General features: G+C 39.6%; 7 protein-coding genes across 12 annotated transcripts; 4 read left to right on the top strand and 3 right to left on the bottom strand.

Moving 5' to 3' along the window:
- Window positions 1-68: 68 nt before the first annotated feature.
- LOC132795053 (RNA-binding protein NOB1) lies at window positions 69-1732 on the top strand. The gene is made up of 2 exons (XM_060805466.1): window positions 69-224; window positions 277-1732. Exons 1-2 carry the CDS (start codon window positions 150-152, stop codon window positions 1642-1644), a joined length of 1443 nt encoding a protein of 480 aa, XP_060661449.1. The 5' UTR covers window positions 69-149; the 3' UTR covers window positions 1645-1732.
- Window positions 1733-1796: 64 nt separating this feature from the next.
- On the bottom strand, window positions 1797-3024 carry LOC132795057 (NAD(P)H-hydrate epimerase). 2 transcript variants are annotated; one of them, XM_060805471.1, is made up of 3 exons: window positions 2886-3024; window positions 2185-2783; window positions 1797-2132 (listed from the first exon to the last, which is right to left on the bottom strand). In XM_060805471.1, exons 1-3 carry the CDS (start codon window positions 2934-2936, stop codon window positions 1913-1915), a joined length of 870 nt encoding a protein of 289 aa, XP_060661454.1. In that variant the 5' UTR covers window positions 2937-3024; the 3' UTR covers window positions 1797-1912. The 2 variants fall into 2 exon arrangements, with proteins under 2 accessions (XP_060661454.1, XP_060661455.1); XM_060805472.1 differs by having other exon boundaries at window positions 2185-2661; window positions 2886-2981.
- A 188-nt stretch (window positions 3025-3212) lies between these two features.
- On the top strand, window positions 3213-4798 carry LOC132795055 (N-acetylneuraminate lyase B-like). 3 transcript variants are annotated; one of them, XM_060805470.1, is made up of 4 exons: window positions 3213-3383; window positions 3442-3586; window positions 3646-4028; window positions 4086-4798. In XM_060805470.1, exons 1-4 carry the CDS (start codon window positions 3305-3307, stop codon window positions 4502-4504), a joined length of 1026 nt encoding a protein of 341 aa, XP_060661453.1. In that variant the 5' UTR covers window positions 3213-3304; the 3' UTR covers window positions 4505-4798. The 3 variants fall into 3 exon arrangements, with proteins under 3 accessions (XP_060661453.1, XP_060661451.1, XP_060661452.1); XM_060805468.1 differs by having other exon boundaries at window positions 3634-4028; window positions 4086-4796; XM_060805469.1 differs by having other exon boundaries at window positions 3215-3383; window positions 3637-4028; window positions 4086-4788.
- A 414-nt stretch (window positions 4799-5212) lies between these two features.
- LOC132795054 (zinc finger protein 26) lies at window positions 5213-6727 on the bottom strand. Its single transcript, XM_060805467.1, has 2 exons — window positions 6265-6727; window positions 5213-6197 (listed from the first exon to the last, which is right to left on the bottom strand). Exons 1-2 carry the CDS (start codon window positions 6634-6636, stop codon window positions 5469-5471), a joined length of 1101 nt encoding a protein of 366 aa, XP_060661450.1. The 5' UTR covers window positions 6637-6727; the 3' UTR covers window positions 5213-5468.
- Window positions 6728-6955: 228 nt separating this feature from the next.
- Window positions 6956-10520, top strand: LOC132795052 (probable nuclear transport factor 2). Of its 2 annotated transcripts, XM_060805465.1 has the most exons (5): window positions 6956-7202; window positions 7809-7880; window positions 7945-8043; window positions 9111-9309; window positions 10268-10520. In XM_060805465.1, the coding sequence occupies exons 1-4, from the start codon at window positions 7095-7097 to the stop codon at window positions 9219-9221; spliced, it is 390 nt and encodes a 129-aa protein (XP_060661448.1). In that variant the 5' UTR covers window positions 6956-7094; the 3' UTR covers window positions 9222-9309; window positions 10268-10520. The 2 variants fall into 2 exon arrangements, with proteins under 2 accessions (XP_060661448.1, XP_060661447.1); XM_060805464.1 differs by lacking the exon at window positions 9111-9309 and having other exon boundaries at window positions 6965-7202.
- Window positions 10521-10802: 282 nt separating this feature from the next.
- Window positions 10803-12992, bottom strand: LOC132795051 (uncharacterized). The gene is made up of 3 exons (XM_060805463.1): window positions 12238-12992; window positions 11404-11527; window positions 10803-11329 (listed from the first exon to the last, which is right to left on the bottom strand). The coding sequence occupies exons 1-3, from the start codon at window positions 12289-12291 to the stop codon at window positions 11112-11114; spliced, it is 396 nt and encodes a 131-aa protein (XP_060661446.1). The 5' UTR covers window positions 12292-12992; the 3' UTR covers window positions 10803-11111.
- Window positions 12993-14411: 1419 nt separating this feature from the next.
- Window positions 14412-15611, top strand: LOC132796640 (microsomal glutathione S-transferase 1). 2 transcript variants are annotated; one of them, XM_060807884.1, is made up of 2 exons: window positions 14412-14588; window positions 15152-15611. In XM_060807884.1, the coding sequence occupies exons 1-2, from the start codon at window positions 14457-14459 to the stop codon at window positions 15476-15478; spliced, it is 459 nt and encodes a 152-aa protein (XP_060663867.1). In that variant the 5' UTR covers window positions 14412-14456; the 3' UTR covers window positions 15479-15611. The 2 variants fall into 2 exon arrangements, with proteins under 2 accessions (XP_060663867.1, XP_060663868.1); XM_060807885.1 differs by lacking the exon at window positions 14412-14588 and adding an exon at window positions 14846-15051.
- The last annotated feature ends 581 nt before the right edge of the window (window positions 15612-16192 follow it).

The raw sequence follows: 16192 nt of genomic DNA, 5'->3' as shown, positions 1-16192 counted from the left end.
TATTTAATTAATACTATTTTTTGGGTTTGTATTCCTCAAATCGATATATTAACTATCGAAGAGTGCATTTCGATAACTGTTGCGGGCAACACGTGCAAAACTATAAGGTTTTTGTTTTCATTCGTTGATGTGTATATTAAATAAACATAATGAGTACGAATAATTCGAAAATCAAGTATATTGTGGCAGATACAACTGCGTTCATCAATGCTGTACCTCTTAACGTAAGTGCCTCGCAGCAGAATTGAATTATCCAATAATATGTGCTTCTTCTAGGAATACGCCGAAAATGTTCTCACCGTTCCCGATGTGGTTGCTGAGGTGCGTAATAAGCGACAGATTCGCCGCCTCTGCGTGCTTCCCTTTGATCTCCAGGTGCGTGAGCCTCGTGCAGAGAGCATCAAACATTGCGTGGAGTTTGCCAAGAAGACGGGCGACTATGCAAGCTTGTCAGGCATTGATTTGAAAGTAATTGCCCTCACATACGAATTGGAGACGGATCTACTGGGCACTGAACATCTACGCAAGGAGCCCGTGGTGTCACAGGTGATTGCCTCAAAGGACAAGCCCGAGGAGATGCAAGATGCGAACAACAAACGCTTGGTTGGCTGGTATATGCCTGAGGGCAACGAGGATGACGATGACGAGGAAGAGGATGAAGACGATGAAGAGGAGGAGGAAGAGGCAGAGTCTGAGTCACAGACAGATGCCGTTAAGGAAGCTATTGAGTCGCAGTTGAAGGGCGAACAGGTGGCCGACAAACCAACAACAGTAGCTGCGGCCACTGAAGAGGAGGATGAGGAGGAAGAGGATCTCACACAAGAGGAGCTCGACAAGCTCTTTGAGAAACTGAAATGTGCTCCATCGGCAGATGAGGAGCTGGCCAATGCTGACATCTTAGTGGCACAGCCCACAAACGAAGACGATGACGATGATAATGATGATGCTGCCTTAGAGGATGACGAACAGAACAATAGCAATTTAAAGCCCCAAGAAGATGAAGAAGTGGGCGACGATGGCTGGATCACACACTCGAACATCAAGAAGGCCAAAAAGGCGCTCGAGGGAAAGGTGGAAACAGACATCATTCCGCCGGTGGCTTGCATGACCACCGATTATGCTCTGCAGAATGTGCTCAAGCAACTGAATCTGCAGCTGGCCGCGCTCAATGGCCGCATCATCAAACAGTTGCGCACATATATTTTGCGCTGCTATGCTTGCTTCAAGACCACCAGCATTATGACAAAAGTCTTCTGTCCTAACTGTGGCAACAAGACGCTAAAGCGTGTCGCCGTCAGTCTGGATGAGAATGGCAAACAAGTGATACACATTAATACACGACGTCCGCTGACAAACAAATACAAGAATCAGAGTTTGCCACGCTTCCAGGGTGGCAAGCATTCGCGCAATCCCATTCTGTCCGAAGATCAGCCAATGCCACGACAGATGCCATCGCGTGTGGCCAAAACGAAGACAAATGCCCTCGATGATGATTACATTGCCGGCTTCTCGCCGTTTGTGATGCGAGACGTGGACTCCAAATCGGCGATGCTGCGCTCCAAGGGCAATCTCAAGGAGTGGGCACGTAACAATAACTTCGAGGAGGATCGCAGACGCAAGAACTACAATCGTTTGTATAAATAAGTCAAGTAAATCTATTATAAATTCCTTCTTTTTTTTGTAATATAACGTTATACACTTGAATGTGTACAATATAATCAAACAGTTTAAAAACACATTTTGTAGAACTTTTACCTTTTTTATTAACAAACAAAAATCACTATATACACGCCCTGCTTAAAATGAACCTTAAATTTGGAAGACAAACGTTTTAAATCATTATCTTATAAGAATATAATTGATAGGAGGAATTTTATTTAAAAAAGAAAAGCTATCGATTTTGGATCGTTAATCACAGCTTGACGCAGAGCTCATTGCCAGGATAATCGGGTAGATTAAGTTCGTACTTTTGCTGAAGCGATGGCGGCACAAAGCGACCTCCCAAATAATGTTTGCCTTTAAAGTGTTTGGCGCAGAGTTTCGGTGCCGTCAGCGAGATGAGTAGCGTTGGCTCTAGATCACAATCGTTGAGCTTGCCCTGCTCCACATCCCAGCCACTGGGAATGTCGATGCTGCAAGGACATGACGTTTAAAATGAATCGGCCTATGCTGTCATATTATTACCTGGCTATGGGTAATTTGGTCTGCTGCAGCAACTCCACAACGGGCACAAAGTCCGGTCGCACGGGTGGCTTAAAACTAAACCCAAAGAGGGCATCCACAATTAAATCGTAACTGTCTCCAGCTGTCTCTAAGCTGGGACATTCCGCAATACTGCAGATGTCCATGCGCTGGCACTGATAGGCCAGATTCTCATAGAGCTGCTTTGGCGTAGGCTTGGGATAGTAAATGACTGGTTTGTAGCCCATGAGCGCCAAATGACGAGCACAGACGAGGCCATCACCTCCATTGTTACCGGGTCCACAACACACGAGGACGCGGCCAAAGCGATCAGCTGGAAAGCACTTAGAGATTGCATGCGCACAGCTGAGACCGGCTAGCTCCATCAGCTGATCCACACTGAATTTGTACTCGTTGAAGAGATCCACGTCCACATTTATGGCCTCGCTTTGGTTCAAATATTTCACCATATTGCTGCTGCTGCAATGACAGAATTCTTTGCGTTGTACTTGAAGTTGCATTTGTTGTTGTTTAGGATTCGCAATGATTGCCAAATTGGCTAATTGCCGGCAGCGCACCTCGCCGACCAGCAAGCTATTGAGCTGCAGAAGTTGCACTTTTATTGATCTTGTTAAAATGCGCATGATTTTTTAAAACGTTTGAAATGTTTGAGCAAAATGAATATAAAACAAAAATAGCTTTACGTTTTCGCCGGTGTTGTTTGTTGTTATTGCTATTCTGCTAGCAAATGTCATTTATCGATAACAATCTGTTACGCACTTCCTAATTTTCTGCTGGTCACACCTTACAGATGTGGCTGCCTATCAAAAATACATCAGCCCCCGCCGATTCGTTAGGAACTGCTGATGTCCGTTAGAAAAGTAAAATCACAGTGGAATTTCACCTGGGTTGTTTATTCTTGATATTTTCCATTAAAATGCCGCACATCGATAACGAGATTTTTACACCGGCGAAAGTGTGTGTGACTGACGATAGGAAACAAGGCGCCACATTTAAATTCTGCCAGGTATAGCTGTAACTGCTTTAGTTTTCAATTTTGCGACTGTTCGCAGGCAGTTATAATACAAAATTCAACAAAATTTAAAGTAATATAGGTTAACACATGGCCGGGTTTCGAAGAGATACCGATAAAAGTGACGAATCAACAAAAACACCCTTTCTACAAGAATCCACCGCTGATGGTAAGCAATGCATCCCAAAAATATGTCCACAACTGAATTGCAACTTTTGATACCACAGATGTGAAAAGCAGTAGAACAAGTGATCACGCAAGCGATCCCGGCGAGCGCGCATCCCCAAGACCGTTCGCCAAAGACGCTCAACTCCTCACATGTCGCTTCAAAGGATTGTTAGCTCCCGTCTTCAGCTGCTTCAAGGATGACGAGTGAGTAGCTAGATTGCAAAGCATTAACACTATATACATACGTTCAGCAGTCGTCGCAGCCTGGACGTGCGACCCATCAACCGTTACGCGGAGTGGCTGAAGAACCAAACGATTGCCGGCGTCGTGGTCAACGGTGTCGTCGGTGAGGGTCCCATGATGCGGGTGCGCGAGCGCAAAGCTAACGCTGAGTACTGGCATCGTGCAGCCCTGCGGCACAACTTGCTTGTACTCATCCAGTTGGGCGGCGCTCCCTTGCCCGATGTTCTATCTCTCGCCTCGCATGCCGAGGAGCTGCATGTGAGTGGCGTCATCGTGCTACCGGATCTCTTCTATAGGCCACGCACCGTGGACCAGCTGGTGGGCTACTGCAAGCATGTGGCTAGTCGCTGTCGTACTCGTCCCTTTCTCTACTACCATCTGCCCGCCATGACGGGCGTCAATCGTAAGTGCTTACCCAGCTTCCAATCAACTTGAATTGATTCTAATCTTCATCTGGTAGTGGACATGGTAGAGTTCTGTGCCAAGGCCGAGCGTGCTATACCCAACTTTATGGGCTTGCACTATTCCAGCGGCGATCTGGAGATGGGCCAGCGTTGCCTGCGCCTCGGACGTGTCATTCTGCTCGGCTCCACGGCACTGCTGGCCAGCGGTCTAATGTCCGGCTTCAGTTGCTGCAGTCTGGCCGTAATCAATATTCGACCCGATCTTGTGCGTCGCATCTGCGATGCCTTCGATGCCAATGAGTTGCAACGTGTCCGCGACACACAACGCGAGTTAAATCAGCTTATTGAGATTCACACACAGTTGAGCACCAACCTAGAGAAGTGGGTTAGTTGTATGAAAAGCTGGCTGAATAAAGAATTCACTTCACGTGCCAACGGACCGTTCGGTGCTGGCCCGGCACGCATTGTCTTCTAGCATGTCGCACTCGAGGCTTTTTACAAAGGTTTTTACATGTACTTGGGTCTAACAAATGTATTAGTATGTCACAAATGCCAAAAAATCTGCATAATCCCCAGTAAATTCTTGCTTGGGACTGGAATTTCGAACACATTTAACCTTGCAATAAGAAAAGGTTTCTTAAAATTTTAAGTCTTTACTATTTTGGGGTGAAGGCATAAACCTTAGCATACATTTCAATCAGTGCTTAGCAAAGACACGAATCAAAGCATATTTGAACAGGTCAAGCTGGCTTCATTTACAGCAGGAATTGTCAACTTATATGAAGTTCTGTGTTTTTCAATGATTAAAGCAGCTATGCTCTCCAGGGTCTATCTTATTTCTTACTTTATGGGTTACGAGATGAATATTATGGTGCACCACCTAAAAGACTTAGCTATCTCTGATCATTTTTGAGTTTAGAGTGTCTTCTTAAATTCAAGCACAGTTTTCAAATTCTTTAAAATCGAATGTTTTATAAAATCCGATCTAATCAACGATCATTTTGACAAAAGGGTTTGTACTACGATGTTTTCAAGTTTATGTTTTACATACAAGTAGCATGTTTAAAGCATAACATAAACTTTTGCTGGAAGCAAACAAATATCTTAGAAACAATAATGGGAATGTTGTCATGATCGGGTTTTTTACTTTTCCCGACTTGCAGAAACGAAACAATAAACATAATTAATTAACAGAGAATTTTATGCTCTGCTTCAACAGTACAAAATGTTTAAATCTAGATTTCATTGTTGCTACATAAACTTGTGCCGTAAAGCAAAGAACAATGATGGGAATGTTGAAAGAAATATAAAAACAAAAATGATAAACAATGAATCAATAAGGCATTTCTGTAATGCTCTCTTAAAGTAAAAGTGTAATTTCTCTTAAATGCTAATTGTCTTTTTTCTTTGTGGAATATTGAATTGGAATTGCACCTCAACTAGAAGGAGGCAATGTGCAAGCGTTCGTGCCGCACCTGCGAGGCATGCGTGCCAAATCGCTTCTGACAATGTCCACACTGGAAGCGCCGCTGCCCCTCGTGCACCACGCGCACATGACGACTGATGGCGCTCTTGTGGCGAAAGAGCTGCGGACATTGCTTGCACTTGAACTTCTCCCAGTCGGGATTGTGGATGCGCAGGTGCGTGAGGAGCTCGGTGCGAGTGACCTTCGCCACGCCACAATGCTCACAGATGTGCGGCTTCTCCTGCGCATGTCGCTTCAGATGCTCCCCCAGCGCATTCTTTGTACTATATTTGCGATTGCATTGCTCACAGATCAGCTCCAGCTCATCGTTTGCCTCATTTGTAGCTGCCACGGCAGCCGGATGTACGTTACGCATATGCGAACGCAGTTGCTCGTAGCGTGTGAAGGCCTTGTCGCAATTGGCACACAGGAAGGGTTTCGGATGTCCCTCGTGGACGCTGCGTATGTGCGCCTCCAAGTAGGGGAGCTTATAGACCTGTTTGCCACATTGTTGGCACGCGAGCAGCTTGCGTTTGCTGGCCGTCGCCTCTTCGTCTCTGCCCTCTGTCTCAGCGTCTGCTTCACCTTCAGCATCAGCTGTCGCGTCAGCGTCCGCTGCTGAAGCTGCGTCTTCATCTGTCGCATCTTGTGGCTGCTCGAGAGCTGCATCATCGTCTATGGGCTCATCTTTTACGTGCGGCAACTGCAAAAATGCTGGCGCAGCCCTAAAAAACAATCCGACACAACTCTGACTAAATATGTGTACCAACCAAATGAGTGTCCACCAATGACACTGGCGTTGTCGTCTTCTTCTGTTCATCTTCCTCCTGGGCAAGTGTTAGACGCTTTAATGTCTCGTTGGTTTGCGTCGCAACGTTGCACAGCTGTTCGAAGTATTCGACGGCATTGTAGCACAATGTGCAAATGTTTTGCGGCAAGTTGTCCGATTGCTGCAACACGTCAATGCCAAAGAACTGATTCAACATCTTGGCCAAATGGGGCAGCGCCCTGGAATTGTAACTGGATCGATTGCGTTGCAACGTCGACGGGCTGCCACCTGTTGCAGCATGTTGCTGCTGTTGTTGTCGCAAGTGTCGCAGGCATATGCGACATAATTCGGAAATATTTGCCAAAGTTAACATTATTTATTGAAGAATACAAAGAAAAACACTTTAATCGCTTTGCGCACGAAACGCACAACCGTTGGAATGTTGCGCCAGTGTGACCAACAAATAACATTACAAAATACAGCAAGAATGTGAATAAAAGTCAAATGCAAACTATCACATTATTAAGACTAAACTCCACATGTATTCGATGTTGAATTCTAGCATAATGAATTAACAATCTTCAGAAAAATTCAAATAAAACGTACAAATATTTATTTGAATTTGCAACTATCGACTAATCGATAAGAGTCACATTTGCATCGCCTGCAACGAAGCAATCGTTTGCCATTTGCGATTTTGCGGTCACACTTCTCGTTGTCTTTTGCGTTTTCAGTCGTGCACTGGCAAGATTTTGAAGTCTTGTTAAAAAAAAACTAAGTATATAAAGTTGTTAGCTTATACCATTTATTTTGTTTAAAAAATTAAGAAACATGGCACTTAATCCACAATACGAGGACATTGGCAAAGGATTCGTGCAGCAATATTATGCCATATTTGACGATCCGGAGAACCGCGCTAACGTGGTTAACTTCTACAGCGTAAGTAAAAAAGCGTCCATGGAATCTGTCCACAATTCTCTCGAGCGTGTTCCGTCATCGTCATCCTTAATTTGTGAGTTTAACCTACCATGTATAAACACAGTATTAACCCACATGCCCACACATACTATGCTAGTAGAGAGAGTTGTTCACTGTTGCCGCTGCTGCTGCTGCAGGTGACGCGCGTCGCGCCCTTGACAAAAATTTTGCCTGCAACATAATTTTTGTATTGTGCCTGTGCAGTGAAGAACGCGATGGGGAGGGGGATGAGCGACAAAAAGAGCGCGAAAATTATTTCGTGTGGAGTGAAACGAGAAATGTTCAGTTCAGCAGGTATAAAATGGTTTTGTGAGCTTCAAATAAGTCACTCTCCATTATGCATGCTCTTCTCGAAAATTCCCATACAACAAAAGTATGACACACACACACACACACACACATCGACATTGACAAACACACGCACACCTATACAGATACATATGTATCAGCAAATATATATACATATATATATGTGCATGTATTTGGGCTCTTATGTTTTTTATGCGTATTTATATTGCGTATTGAATGGTTCGATTTTATTTTCTCTATTTTTTCTTCTTCACACAGGCAACAGACTCCTTCATGACCTTCGAGGGACATCAAATACAGGGAGCGCCAAAAATACTTGAGAAAGTGCAGGTTAGTGAATTACGCAAATTACCGAAATAAAAATATTTTTAAAATATATATTTTTGTTTTACAGAGTCTTAGTTTTCAAAAGATCACTCGAGTTATAACCACAGTCGACTCGCAACCCACATTCGATGGCGGCGTGCTGATCAATGTCTTGGGACGTCTTCAGGTGAGATTCATATTCATAAATATCTTTCTGATATGATTTGTGCTGCATTTCCTTTATTATTATAATTATTATTTGGGCTACCTATATTTCGTTAAGCATAATACATCGCCTGACAAGTCCCCGGTCGAAGCTAATTTTTTGTTTTTGATAGAAATGAATAGGTAGATAAAATTCCATGTCTTTATTCACTAATTGAGCTGGAGGAGGCTGCTGATTTAAGTTAGGATTTGGATAGAAAGTCACTGATTGAACTATCGACTCACAATTCAAACGGTAATGGAAAGGACATAAGTTGTAGTGTGTATTTCATCCACATTAAAAGGGCTTTTCTCAAAATTGAGCTTGTTTGTTATAAAGGGATTAACTTTTTAACTCAAAAACTAGTTTTCTTTGCTCAATTACGCGAAATCTCAAACCATAACTTATATTTGAACCAGTGCTTATAGAGAACACAAACCAATTGCAGTTTTCAAATATATTTTAACATTATTACTTACCCTTATTATTATTTTAGGACAATTCTAGGCCAAAGCACACTTACTTTATTATAACAAGATCTATTTTACCCTTCTTTTTATTTTCGGCAATTTCTTCGTCGTTTTAAGTAAAATCTCAATCCTTAGTTTCAATGGTAATGATCCAAATCTCCAAAGGTATTCAGATAATTTGTAATAGTCGAGCTGGCCACGTGTAAAAAATTTCTCAGGGGTCGATCAACACAATCTATTTATGTCTTTACTATATTAACTAGGTCATTCAACTTTTTCTTAAGAAAAGATCTCATAAGTTTGCTCTATAAGATTGTGCACTTCGTTAAGTTACTAAAAAGTATTTTCAATACTCAAAAAAATGTTTAATCAATATCCAAAATTTCTTTTTGTTACGCACTGCGCCACAGATATCAATTTAAAATGTGCAAACTAATGGTTGAATTGTGACAAAGCAATCATTAAATAGATAACTAGATATTAAGCCATACCAGGTGACTTATCAGGCGAAGTGTTATGTATTCATAAGTAAGCATACGTATGTATATCATGTATATATCTATGTATATTGTGATGCAGACGGATGAGGATCAACCGCATGCGTATATTCAGACCTTTGTGCTCAAGCCCGTGGGCGTTAGCTTCTTTGTGCAACACGATATCTTTAGGCTTGCCCTGCACGATGTGTAGCCCCCAAAGCATCCATCCGGCAGTTGTAAGCAGCGCAGCCATCGCAGCAGCATCCACAGCAGCGACAGCGATCCTGGCCACAGGCAAAGTAAACACAGCATTTTTGTAACCCAAGCAAGAACCCTAAAAACAAAATCCAAATAATGCATCCACAACATGGACTTACTAAATGAATTTAATAATTATTGTATATTTGTTCTATGGAACCATGCTAACAACAACAACAACAAAACTTACTTAACTATGTACATAGCACATACATAGATTAGTTACATATGTACATACATTTAAACGATCTCGATTGTCGATAACATTGCTTTCTCTGTGACTTCGATTTTCGGCTACGACTTCGTCTGAACGTGATCATCGTATTTGCCACTCAACTTCTTGTCTTCGCATGTTGGTTGCCATTGCAGTAAGCGAATTTAAAATGCCTCTGCAAAATACATATTTTCTTTTTGGCTTGTCTTTTTGCTTTCTTTTTCTCGTTTGATAATTCAACATTGCTTCTCATCTGCCTAAATATAAACAAAATTCTTAGCCGGGCTCTTCATCTGATGGCTGAACATAAAAAGTTGCCCAGATTATTAGAAACCAACATGATTCACTAACAATTATTTATTTATATCAGCGATGGGCACGTTAAAGTTTATTCTCGATTTTTTCTTTTTAAGCTGATCGTGGTCGCTTTACCACATAATTTATAGCGAAAAAGGCCACTTAGTAGTTTAATGTTATTTTTACTGGAAATCATTTTGTCAGCAAATCTGCTCACTGCTCATAAATTTATGAGATGATTCTATAGTTTTTTATTGGCATTATTTCGTGCCCAACGCTGATTTTTTATATGTCTTAAAAAGGGTTTAATAGCATTGCAATATGTTCTCTTATGTTATTTGAATTTGATTTCCTTTCTCACACTTCAATTAATTCCAACTGCAACTGAACAAAACTGGCACAACAACAGCACACAATTAACTATATATTTGTTTATTTCATCCAGTACACATATATTAATGAATATTTATTTTCAAAATCATTTGCAGTGCGACGATGATCCTCCACACGCTTTCTCCCAGGTGTTTGTGCTGAAAACCAATGCTGGAACCTATTTCGTAGCTCATGACATTTTCCGACTTAACATCCACAACTCTGCCTAAGTGATGCGCACCATCATCAAACATCCAGCATCAACAACAACAACAAAAAGAACACCAACATCAGCAACAAGAACATCCAAAGATGCAAAATAAAAAAAAAAAACAAAAAGAACTTAAAACTTAAAAAACAAAAGAAAAAGGAATCGTTTGAAGATGACGGCGTTGGATACCATTCTCACGTCTATCAAAAATGAAAATCATAACAACAACACAATAAAATTAAATCTAACTACTATAACAATGCAAACCAAAGGCGTTCAAAGCTAGTATTTCCATTATTTTCCATGTCAGCAGCTAATTGATGGATGCGTGTGTGTATGCGTGTGTGTGTGTGTGTGTATGTGTCTTTGTCTGTTGTTTGTTGTCTGTGTGTGTGTGAGGGCGGGGCTCAGTCCAATTATAAATACTTTCGATGCATGTATCAGGAATATATATATATTTTTTTTATTGACACACACACAAAAAAAAAGAAGTTATTATTATGGCACACTAAATGTAAACATATAATTTATGGCAAAAAAAAAAAGTATAACAAAAAAATTTATGTATGAATGTTAGTAAGAATTTTGCGCAAAATAAACGCGTTATTTTCTTTTTGTTTTGAAAGTACATCATGTAAAACATCATTTGACGATGAAATGAATGTGTACAATGGATTCACGTTAAATGCATTTGGGTTTTAATCGCTCCTTTTTTTGTTTTCTCTACTTTTCTTATTGTTGTTGTTGTCTCACTTGTCCCGAAATGTGAATATGGCGTCGAAGCCAAACAACACGCCGTTCACTATCGACAGCGATGCCTTGATCAGCGCCAAGTCACGTGTGCGCGTCCGAAAGGAGAACTCCCAAGCCTCGATAATGAAGACGCCGCTGGCCACAAACAAAGCGCAGCCCAGCACGCTAAAAAATATATCGATGCGCTTGTGGATCGGTGCTCGCATCAATACGCCTGTTTTGATTGGAAAATATTTGAGATTGAGTGTGTTCATCACTTCGAATAACGGTAGAAGCTTGTGCACTCACCTGCAAAGACGCCAATTACCACAATAATGTATCCGGTGAATGTGCCCGTGGCCAAAAATGAGGTCATTATGTCGCGGTCGTTGAAACTGTAGAAATGCAGCACCAAACAGGCAACGGAGAATGCCTGAGAACGCCAATCCATTAGCGATGAAATCAAGTTACGAAGAATATTTCAGTTGATCAAAAAAAATAAATTCAATTCAATCTAATATTTAATACCTATTTTATGCGAACAACAGTTTCCACTATGTTTACAATTTTTAACTTATTTCATCATATTGAAAAGTAGGCGAATAAGCCTATAAAACAAAACGTTGTAAAATTGCGAATAGTATTTTTCCATTAAGAAAATTTATTTACATTTACTATTTATTTATTTAAATCGAATTAAAAACTGTAATTTTGACTTTCGCAATTGTACTTAAATTAATGAAATGTGATGGAGTCTTTACAAATTCTCAAAATGAAATGAAAGATGAAAGCGAAAACGAAGGAAAATGATTTTAAAAATAAAATAGAATTAAAAGTAATAGGTTCTTGAAATTAAAATCATTGAACATCACGAATTTATAAAAAATACAAACAAAAATAGGCGCCTAGAAATTAAAAAATTATTATGCCATCAAATTTAAAAAGCTTAAAAAAGAATCTTTTCATGTGTACTAAAGCTTTAATAAATGCACCTTTAATTTTTTTTTTTTAATTAAAATGTAATGTATTAATATATTTACTATATACCGAATATACTGTTAAGCATGACTATTAACTATAAGAAAATATGTAAACATAGTGGAAAAAGGTTAATCTAGTAAATTTTGTGGCTATGCTTTTTACCAATTCTAGAAATTTGACCACATTGAGGCGTCCTTTGCGTTCACCGTGTGACATTTTGTGCAAGTTTTTTCCGTTTAACCGTATCTCGATTTATTAAAGTCGAAGTCCTTTCTCTATGTTTTGAGTTTTTCCGATTTATGGATGCTTCAGGCACTTAGTTGGCCAGTTAGTTGGATGCTGTGCGGCGGAGACGCGTTTACGCGACCAAAGTAGAACGATTACTGAGCTTCAGCCGTTGCCCCAGCGAATGTTATGCAAATGTGCACATAATTTTGTATGTTTTATAACAATAACAACAACAACCATAACAACAACAACAACAATGGAACCGGCTCGGCCCCAAAACGATGGCTCTGCGTTCATAATGCAGCAGCGGACCAAAACGAGCGCGAAATTAATTAATTACACTCAAGAATCGGAGGAAAAAGGCATTTCATATCTGAAGTGCATATGCCGCCTGCAGTTTTCTTTAGCAAAATGTTGACAGACTCACCGACTTGGCAGACTTGGAAGACCACAACCACAAATTCCGACCCGACCCGACCCGACCGACAATAATCGGCAATGGAGACACAGACTGAGGATGCAGATTGCAGCGCACTTTAGTTTAATACCCGTCATAACAACAACAAAATACATGTTTCTCTTTTTTGCTATTTGCAATTGAAATTGTATCTGAATCTCAAACTGAAACTGAAGAAAGGGAAAACAACTGAATTTAGGTTTCGCATAATTGAATGTTTCTCAGCGAAGACGAGACCTAGATCCAAACAACATTGTTTCATTCATTACATTCTCAAAATTTCAGCCCTTTATTTTCATTATTTCATAGACCTTAGTTACAACACAAACCATAGCATGTACTTCAACCAGTGCTTAGCAAAGACACAAACCATATTATGGTTAATATTTGTAAATGTAAAAATAAATTGATGTATATGAGATTCCCAAATAAAGAATTATAATTATTGTTCACCGACATCAAGTTTTCTTGACTATATCAACTACATTATATTATATTACACTTAATACCCTACCTATTTGTTTAGATCGGTTTAAGCTGAAGAAACTGGGTCTTCAGATTCCATTTTGTGCTCAATCCTAAGTAAGCCGCATAGATCTTGCAATTGCAAAATGCGAGCGCTGAACGTTTTTCTATATTCACAATCGAGGCTCTGAACTAATTCGAAAATTATTCGCTTTTTGTTTTCAATTTATGGTAATTACAGCAATTGTTTAGCTTTTGTATTTTCATTTAATAGCTGACAGCACGCCACAAAGGTAGATGACGACTTTGTGATATGCTTTCTAATACCCTGTGTGAAAAATGTCAATCCCTAGACGTCCGATTTAATTAACTGCCATTTTGTTTAAGTAAGTATTAAAAGATCAGTTTATCTAATCACTAATATAGCGTGCTTGCAACGTGTTGAATCACATTAATTAAATCCATCATCGATGTAGATAAAACCTGTATTTTTGATTAAAGTATCTAATAGTCGAGCACATTTAAATGGAATAAGAGTTTCTATTTGTTTACATGCTAATTGATATTTTATAGACACATTATGCTATATAATTGTGTGTTAGCACCTTTGATATGAACTTAGAATATTACTTTATTTTTCATTAGCTGCTAACGAGCTTGACAACATTTATACGATAAGTATACGACAGGTTATCTTTTAAAAAATATATTCCAAATTTCAGATAACTCGACTGTTATATACCTGTACTTTTCATTTTATTATTTAAGCGATATTTCAAAACAATTGTGATTCGTTTCAGGGTATTATCAGTCCCTTATATGTTCTCAGATTCAGACGCTGATTTTATAATCATAATAAAAAGGGAGAAATTATGATTATACTCTAACTTTAATATAATTACATATTTATATTTTTAATAAGTATTAATATCAACAAGAATAATATCCGTCTAACCATTTGGCTAACGGGTATTATTAACCTTTGAACCCGGTTTCACTTAGAAATGAATTCAAGTAAATTACAGCTGGATGTCGTTACTAAGTCTATATACATATGTACATGCATATGTATGTATATTATTTATATGAGATTTGTAAATTGATTTAATTCCGATTATTAGAGACCTGTTATTGTAAATAAATAAACAATCCCAGTTTAGCTACATAAACAACTCGACCTGAGATCGCCAGACAGTCGTTGGATGCACCTGAAGGCGTAAACTGCACTAAAATGCCACTGCAAATCGAGCTAATCTCTCTCAACAACGAGGTGTTCCGTTGCTTTATGGGCTGGAGTGCAGTGTTGGTGCTCAAAATGTTTGGGATGAGCTTATTGACTGGCCTCTGGCGATTTATAACTTTGGTAAGTTTCGTTTACTTTTGTCAGAGTGACTAAGCGCTTTTTTCAAATAAACATACGCACACATCTAAGCGACTCCAAGCAATCTCACACACACACACACACACACATGCTCAAGTGTCCCCTATGTGTGTTGTTATCAGTGAGAGAGCCCCCAGAGAGAGAACAAGAGCGGTCAGCAAGAGAGAGAGAGCGACGAAAACCGGCAAATTAATACATATGCATGTAGTTAGTATATAATAAGAACTTTCGTCGCGCTCACGTCAGTTGAAAGTGGGCTACGGGCAACGGCAGTTGTTTTTAATAGAAATCAATAAAACTAAAACAACAAACAACAAACATGGTGCTAGAATTATTGAGCCTAACGAATCCCGTGTTCAAGAGCTATACGTTCTGGGCAGGTGTTTTGGTGCTTAAAATGCTGGCAATGTCAATGCTCACAGCTGTGCAACGCTTCAAGACCAAGGTAAGGGGTGAGGAGAGGGGTCAAAGTCCGAGCATAGTGAAAGCGCTCCGTAATCTGATAATGATTTTATTAACATGCGTTTCGTTTTTTTCTGTTGTAGACCTTCGCTAATCCCGAGGATTTGATGTCGCCCAAGTTGAAGGTGAAATTTGATGATCCCAATGTGGAGCGTGTGCGCCGTGCGCATCGCAACGATCTCGAGAACATCTTGCCCTTCTTCATCGTCGGCCTGCTCTACACGCTGACCAATCCCAGTGCATTCATCGCCATCAATCTGTTCCGTGCCGTTGGCATTTCCCGCATTGTTCACACTCTGGTGTATGCCGTTGTTGTTGTTCCGCAGCCAGCTCGCGCTCTCTCCTTCTTTGTGGCGTTGGGAGCTACAGCTTATATGGCACTCCAAGTGATCGTCGCTGGTGCCTTTTAAGAACAGTTTATTGTTTATCGATAGTAATTAAGGCAATCCCGCACAACAAACAATCGAGTCGTAATTATTATGTGGTACGGGCTTTTTTTATATTTTTGTAGTTGCATATTAAATACAATTTGTATCATGTTTACTATATTTGCCTTTTCTTTATATTTTCTTTAAATATTTACATATTTTCAGAGAAATCATTTCAAATTTATAATAGCCAATCTATCGATTTCACAAAGCTTTTCAAAAACCATTTGCCTATCGATGCCGAATATTGTAGCAGACCGCTTATCTACTTTGCACAATTGGAATATATTTCCCTATCTAGATCATCAATAAGTGGATTTAATTACATCATCCAATCTAAACTAAACACGCCCTATGAGTTTATTTTTTGCCGTTCTCATCATTACATAGCACTAGGATCGACATATAAATCGAAATATAAATCAGCAAGCAGTAGTCGGTAGCCCTGGCGCCGCATAAACTACACTGCTTCTTGGTCATTTTGAAAAATAAAAACCTATCGGTAGTAACATGACCAGTGTGTGCCTATTATACATGTTTTTGATATATTATGATATATCATAAACATTAAATTCTCTATTATCGAAATTATTTTATTGTTAGCAAATTGAGTTAAGAATTATAAAACTTTTTTTTTATGATCGGCAACAAAAGAAAAAGCATCTTAAAAATCGCGCCTATTCGCACACAATAAAA

This window comes from Drosophila nasuta, chromosome X, assembly GCF_023558535.2.
Source record: "Drosophila nasuta strain 15112-1781.00 chromosome X, ASM2355853v1, whole genome shotgun sequence".
NCBI lineage: Eukaryota > Metazoa > Arthropoda > Insecta > Diptera > Drosophilidae > Drosophila > Drosophila nasuta.
Note: the sequence above shows the minus strand (reverse complement) of the source record. Positions and strands in the feature narration are given on the sequence as shown.